The sequence below is a fragment of the Engraulis encrasicolus genome, chromosome 13 (genome assembly GCF_034702125.1).
Source record: "Engraulis encrasicolus isolate BLACKSEA-1 chromosome 13, IST_EnEncr_1.0, whole genome shotgun sequence".
Taxonomy (NCBI): Eukaryota; Metazoa; Chordata; class Actinopteri; order Clupeiformes; family Engraulidae; genus Engraulis; species Engraulis encrasicolus.
Window position 1 is genome coordinate 40,476,941 of NC_085869.1, and position 7,500 is coordinate 40,484,440.

General features: G+C 48.0%; 1 protein-coding gene across 2 annotated transcripts in view; it reads right to left on the bottom strand.

The window, feature by feature from the left end:
• The window catches only part of raph1a (Ras association (RalGDS/AF-6) and pleckstrin homology domains 1a), a 150,962-nt gene that overhangs the window by 62,317 nt on the left and 81,145 nt on the right, over positions 1-7,500 (bottom strand). For both annotated transcript variants that reach the window (XM_063213932.1, XM_063213931.1), the window contains exons 4-8: positions 6,232-6,340; positions 3,509-3,645; positions 2,968-3,127; positions 2,056-2,127; positions 607-1,019 (exon numbers count right to left, since the gene is read on the bottom strand). In XM_063213932.1, the coding sequence (XP_063070002.1) occupies positions 607-1,019; positions 2,056-2,127; positions 2,968-3,127; positions 3,509-3,645; positions 6,232-6,340 (891 nt within the window). The remainder of the gene's footprint in view (positions 1-606; positions 1,020-2,055; positions 2,128-2,967; positions 3,128-3,508; positions 3,646-6,231; positions 6,341-7,500) is intronic.

Genomic DNA, 7,500 nt, shown 5'->3' on the forward strand with positions numbered 1-7,500 from the left:
CACACGGGGCCCTAATGAGGTGCATTAGCCCGGTCCTCTTCTTATTTGAGGACATGAGGCCAGTCTATGACCCAGAGGCTAATGGTGTCTTATATAAGCTTTAAGGAACCATTATGACTGCCCTCCTTACTATGACTATGCTGGCCTCCTTACACACGCATATACGCATGCATGCAGACACAGACACGTACACACACACACAGACACAGACACAGACACACACACACACACACACACACACAGACCAAAACACACAAACACACACACAAAAACACAGTACCAGCACCCAACTAACCCTGCCCATGCCCATGCTTGCATGCGTGTGTGTGTGTGTGTGTGTGTGTGTGTGTGTGTGTGTGTGTGTGTGTGTGTGTGTGTGTGTGTGTGTGTGTGTGTGTGTGTGTGTGTGTGTGTGTGTGTATGTGTGTGTGTGTGTGTGTGTGTGTGTGTGTGTGTGTGTGTGTGTGTGTGTGTGTGTGTGTGCGTCATCACTATTATATCCAGATCAGAGAGTGTGTGTGTGTGTGTGGGTATGTGTGTGGGTATGTGTGTGTGTGTGTGTGCGTGTGTGTGTTTATGTGTGCGTGCGTGTGTGTTTCAGCATACCTCTGTGGTGGGCTGATTAGGCGGTTGTCCTTCCCTCTGCACCGGAATCAGCTTCAGCTGCTGCTCCATCTCCAGCGAAAGAGGAAGTGGCGACGGCGAGCTCGGCCCCGCTCCTATCCCACCACCCCCTTCTGCCACCCCCGCCCCGCCCACGTCCAGCGCCTCCATGCTATTGGCCGAGGTGGAGCCGCCCGAGCTGGCCCTCGCCGCCCTGGTCAGCGACCGGGCCTCCTGTTCGGTGACGGCGCCCACGGAGCCGGTGCGCCGGTGCTGCCGCACCACCGGGGGGCGGTGGAGGGTGGCGGAGCCCAGCGACACGGAGGAGGTGGAGGAGGACGGGGGAGCCAGGGGCAGCACGGGAGGCAGGCTGCTGTAGGGCGACGTGGACGAGGAACTGCCACCACTGCTGCCACCTGAGAAGAGGAATCATAACAATAATACACTTTATTATTTAATCAGTTAACCCCTTAAGACACGGCATTATAAATTAGCTGTTACCAGAATGGCAATGACCAAATCATATTGTATAACTAAAGGCCCTGTGCACTGTCATAGTAGTATAGTACTATAGTAGTCAACTTTCAATGTCTATTACAGCGTGCCACAGGAGGTACAGCGTGCATTAAGGGGTTAAGACACAGTGTTAAAAATGTGCTGTTACCAGAATGGCAATGACTGAGTCTTAGTGCATTACTAAAGGCCCTGAGCTATGGCATAGTAGTGCAGTACTAGGATAAACATCTCAATGACTATTACGGCGTTGGAACTGGTGGAACAGCATGCATTATGGGACTACAGTAGAAGTCTGCAACCTGTTTTAAATCATATTAGCTTTAACTGGGATTCCTAAAGTAATACATGAAATATCCTATTATGGAAAAGTTCTCTAGCTCTAAGCCTGTAGTGATGTTTACAAAATTTCAGCCCAGCCTTGGTGAGCTTAAACAAACAGGTTCCGGGATGTAGGGAGAACAGGAAGTTGAATACTTCTTTATTTAATTGCAAAATTTGGGAATTATGTGCACTTACAGACTGCAGATTTAGCTTTTTTTAACTGCAGATGTTCGGATACTTCCGAAATCACAGAATCAAGGCCAAAATTCCAACAAAATCATAAAACAATATCCCAATAAGACAATAGAGTGACCATAAAACAATATCACAATATGAACAATTATACAATAAATATCAGTAAATGTCCCCTAAACCAAGTATTCAGATGAAAAAGAGTGAGAGGGTGGGTTTTGAACTTTGCTGTAGCCTCTTTGAGCAGATGGGCCTGCCGGTGGGGTCGTTCACTGTTTACTGAAAAGATTCAACTACATCATAATACAACATTGCTATGACATTACCGAGAGCGCAGATTAGTCATTTCTAATTTTAAAGGCATCAATGTTGTAGCATAGGCTCTGCACTAAGGGGTTAAAAGTGTAGAGAGCGAGAGGTCACCTCCTCCTCCTGAGGCTCCTCCTGACTGTCTGGCAGCCTCGTCCATACTGAGGGAGGCACGCTCTAGCTGGGCTGTGGAGAGAGAGGGGGGGGGGATGGAGGGAGGGAAAGAGAGAGAGAGAGAGAGAGGGAGAGAGAGAGAGAGACAGAGAGAGAGAGAGAGAGAGAGAGAGAGAGAGAGAGAGAGAGGTTAATGTATAGTATCGTCCATACTAAGTGAGGCACATTCTAGATGGGCTGTAGAGAATGGGAGAGGGGAGAGATAGATAAATATGCCTGGTTATTCAGATTTAAACAATTAATCAACCCAATGTAAATATGCGGGAGCAAGTGCCATCATATTTGAAAACAAACTGCCGTCTTTGCTTACAGATTGGGAGAACGATATGGGAAAAGTGACTAGAGATAACATTCCGCTTATAAACACAGTTTGATTTAGTTATTCGTCCGGGACTGCATGGATCAAATGATCCCAAGCTCCTTCATTAAAAATAAAATGTCTAGATATCTTGTGTTTCACACAAAACGTATAAAAAGCTGCTGCTTAGGTAGCCCATTTGTGTATGTAGGTCTTTAGCTAAACAGAAAATTGCACCTCTTTTCTATTGGTACTGTAGCGAGGCAACCCCAGAAATAAAGTGGATATGCTTCCAACAAGAAGCCTCAGCTTAAGATTCAGCTTCAGGCAGCTCTTCCTTGGTAGCTGGTCAAGGTTTTGTGGTTTTATAGTTACTGTGAGAAAGTAACTGTGAGGAAATAAATAGCCAGGGACAATACACAATCGTGTTCATGCTGTCAGAAAACCACGCTGGTGCCTGTTCTCGACCTGGTTGACATGCTCATAACGGGAATCCAAGGATTCAGGAACAAGAAAGCTGGTTCGCGATGTGATTGGCTGCCGCTAGTCCTTACCTGTGATGTCGTCTAATGAGAAGTTGGAGGCCAGCGAGGGGCGGGACTGTGGGGCGGAGCCTCTGACGGTGGAGGCTGGGGAGACGCGGGTGCTACTGCTCGCGCTCAGACTTCCTCCCTTCACACTATGGCTGCGGCCCGCTGGGGGCTTCTGACGAACCTTCATAAGAGAGAGGGAGAGAGAGAGAGAGAGAGAGAGAGAGAGAGAGAGAGAGAGAGAGATGTATTAAAAAATGCCACCTTCCCTTTCACACTATCGCTAGGACCCACTGGGGGACAAGACATGAGGAAGAAGAGTAGGAGGAAGAGAAGGGAGTGTGTGTGTGTGTGTGTGTGTGTGTGTGTGTGTGTGTGTGTGTGTGTGTGTGTGTGTGTGTGTGTGTGTGTGTGTGTGTGTGTGTGTGTGTGTGTGTGTGTGTGTGCGTGTGTGCGTGCGTGCGTGCGTGCGTGCGTGCGTGCGTGCGTGCGTGCGTGCGTGCGTGCGTGCGTGCGTGCGTGTGCGCGCATATGCGTGCGTGCATGCGTGCATACTATGTCATACCTTTACGTCTCCAGGCAGTGTGAGGCGTGAGGATGAGGACGATGAAGGCTTGTTGATGGTGCTGAGCTCCTGTTCTATGGAGCACAAGTCTGCCATGAGGGCATCCAGGTCCACACTGTCTCCCTGGTTTAGTGCCTCTGTTGGGGAGAGAACCACACAGTTAGAACACAGGAAGCATAAAGAACCAGTGACGATTCTAGGATCAGATGGGGCCCCAAGCAAAAATGCAAAAGAATGAACATTTGAACCAAAATTGGCACTACTGTGGCAAAGTGTGGGCTGTTATTCACTATCTAAGGGCTTGGGGGCCCCAAGCGGCTGGCTGCCTTGCCTGGTGGCAAGATGCGCCTCTGTAAAGAACCACACAATAGCAGTACTGTCGACCTGATTCAATGCCTCTGTGGACAGGAGGGAGAACCACACAGTTGGAAGACAGGAACCATGTATCACCCCTCTCACCATGGTTTCATGCTTCTGTTGAGTGAGGAGAGAGAACTGCATAGTGGGAACACAGGAACCACATGAAACCAGGAGAACCACACAGTTAGAACACATTAACCATGTGGAACCGGGAGAACCATATAGTCGGTGAGAACTGAATACAAGCACCACACAATCACCCCTTTTACAGAGGTGAGAGAACTACTCAGAACATAGTGAGGATGTAGAACCAGACACAAACGTCATAGCTGTCACCCTGGCAGTCAATGTAGAACCATACACCATGACAACTGTAACTCGGGTTCAGAACCTGTGTGCAAGGGCGGAGAACCATGTGAAAACAGAGGAACAAACATAGTAGAACTGCACACAAGAACAGTGGAACATATAGAGAACCGCACACCAGAACCATGGTCGACAACCTGCTTGGAGAAGACGGCTGCCCAGACGAGAACCATATTAGAACATAGGAAACATACAGAACCGTAGGCATGCATGCACCACTGTCACCCGAGTTGAGAGTACATTGTGGAGAGGCACAGACAGGAAACATGTTAGAAGAAGAAGACAGAAGACAGTTGAGCCACAACATGTGCCTCTGTGCAGAGGGAGTCCTGCTATGTTAGGGAAAACACACAACCATACAAAGGCAACTTAAAATCATAGACTCAGAAAGATGTCAGAATGCAGGAACCACATACACCCACACATACAGTAAGCACCCCTGTCACCCTGGTTCAGGCATCAGGCAGTGTGTGTGTGTGTGTGTGTGTGTGTGTGTGTGTGTGTGTGTGTGTGTGTGTGTGTGTGTGTGTGTGTGTGTGTGTGTGTGTGTGTGTGTGTGTGTGCGTGCGTGCGTGCGTGCGTGCGTGCGTGCGTGCGTGCGTGCGTGCGTGCGTGCGTGCGTGCGTGCGTGCGTGCGTGCGTGCGTGTGTGTGTGTGTGTACAAGGCTAGTGGGACGTTGATCGGCCTCACCCATGTCTGTCTGAGACTCCAACTCCTCCAAAGCAGACATCTCTAGAATTTAAGCAGTCATATTATATATAAGTAAGAAGGGCCAAAAACTGCACAGTGTTCCTGTCATTCATAGACACCTCTGGAAATTATGCAACAGTTAGTCTTGGATGAAAATACCTCGGTAACTGTGTTAATTCATAATAAACATTCTAAAAAATAAAGTCAGCAGCACTACAATATAAATTCAGTGTTAACGTGAGTTCTGGCCAGGCCATGGTAGTCCTATTACTAATTTAGCCAGGTATGTCCTCTCAGCTGATTATCTTTCTTCCCTAGAGATTGGCCACTGACTTTCGGTTCGCCCTTTACATTCTACCCTGTTCCCCTCAACCGCATGCTGGTTGGTTTCTGCTAACCACCTCCTCTCCTGCTCTGCCTTGCCGGGTATGACGTGGCATGCTCTCATGTCATTACGTCTGGCTCTCTTCATGGGGGGGGGCATTTATTTCTCCCTGTACTGCCGTGGCAAGAATTCCTGAACAGCTGCTGTCCTATGACTTTTCATGGCGCTCTTTTTCATGATACTCATTTAAATTCAGTTAAATTAAATTAAAATGGGGGTGTCCTCTGAACAGACCCATACCGCCAAATGTACATCACAGTTTACAATAAATCAATTTTCTTTAGAATCTTCTCTTTCTTGACTAAAATGGTTCTGACAGAAATGCTGCTTCTGGACACTCCTGTGCAAATGTAGGACAAAGGGTGCCCCCTAGGGGAAAACAAGGGAAATGTATAACAATTTGCTGCACCACACACCAAAACAACAAAGGCAAAAAACACCCCTAATACACACGTACACATAATCAGGCATCATATGCCACCTGCTATGTCATCAAAAAATCTGGAGTGTTCTCCTTTATACTTTGAGTATTTGGATTATGCAACCAATGGCAACTAAAATGACACTGTCAACAGTAGTGTTTTTCGGAAACCATGTACACAGAACACGACTCTCACTTCTCAGAATGGTCGCGCATGGTTGTGAAAGTGTTCTAGAATGCAAAGGAAAAACAATATTTCCAAAAGATTCCATTCAGAGGTCAAGAGCCTTGAACGCTCTCTATGTCTGTCTCTCTCTCTCTCTCTCTCTCTCTCTCTCTCTCTCTCTCTCTCTCTCTCTCTCTCTCTCTCACACACACACACACTCTCACACACACACACACACACACACACACACACACACACACACACACACACACACACACACACACACACACACACACACACACATAAACACACACACGCAGTTGTGCTGACTCACCGTTGATGTTGTATATGGAGAATCTGTATGTTAAGTTGGCCATGTTGGTCTCCTGTCTGAGAGGAGCCTTCTGCACCTTCTGAACCTCCGGCTTGCCGTCATCCAGACTCTGCAGAGACACACACGCACACACACAGACACACACAGACACACACAGACACACATGTTAGTGCACACGCGCACGTAAATGCACACACACACGTGCGCATGTACACGCACACAGGCCCACCATTACTATTGTATATACTGTATATACTAGGGCTTTCTACACCTTTTGCATTCCACCTTGCTGTCATCCACACTGCAAAAACACATACACACAGGCACACATGTATGCATGCGCACACGCACTTGCACACACACACACAAGCGCAAACAGAGACACACACATGCATGCACGGATGCGCACACAGACATTTAGAAAGGCCCATCATTACTGTTCACTATACAGTATACTATACTTAAACTATAGGCCATCGTCCATTCCAGATTCTGCAGAAAAACACACACACAATCGCGCACACACACATAAATATATGCATGCACACATGCGCAATCACACATTTAGCCCATCATTATACTGTATGTACACATACACTTAGAAACACGTAATTGTGTGAAAGATAGGGTCAATGTAACGCAGACAGACAGACACACACACATACACACACATGCACACGCACACGCACACGCACACGCACACGCACGCGCACACGCACACGCACACGTACGCACACACACACACACACACACACACACACACACACACACACACACACACACACACACACACACACACACACACACACACACACACACACACACACCAGCAGGCCAATCCAGTGCTAGTGGCTTGATTGAGCGTGTCTGATGTGTTTATGCCTCTAAATGAGAAATCAGAGCAGACTGCATGAAAGAGCAATGACATGTGTGTGCACACACGCGCGCGCACACACAAATGCACGCACACAAGCACGCACGCACGCACACATGAACGCATGCGCACACACCACACACACACACACACACACACACACACACACTGATGTGTCTATGGCTCTAAATGAGGAATCACACCACCCTGCATGAGTTACCAGTGACAGCCTCATCACACACATTAGACATGGTGCTCTCTCTCTCTCTCTCTCTCTCTTTCTCTCTCTCTCTCTCTCTCTCTCTCTCTCTCTCTCTCTCTCTCTCTCTCTCTCTCTCTCTCTCTCTCTCTCTCTCTCTCTCTCTCTCTCTCTCTCTCTCTCTCTCTCTCTCCGC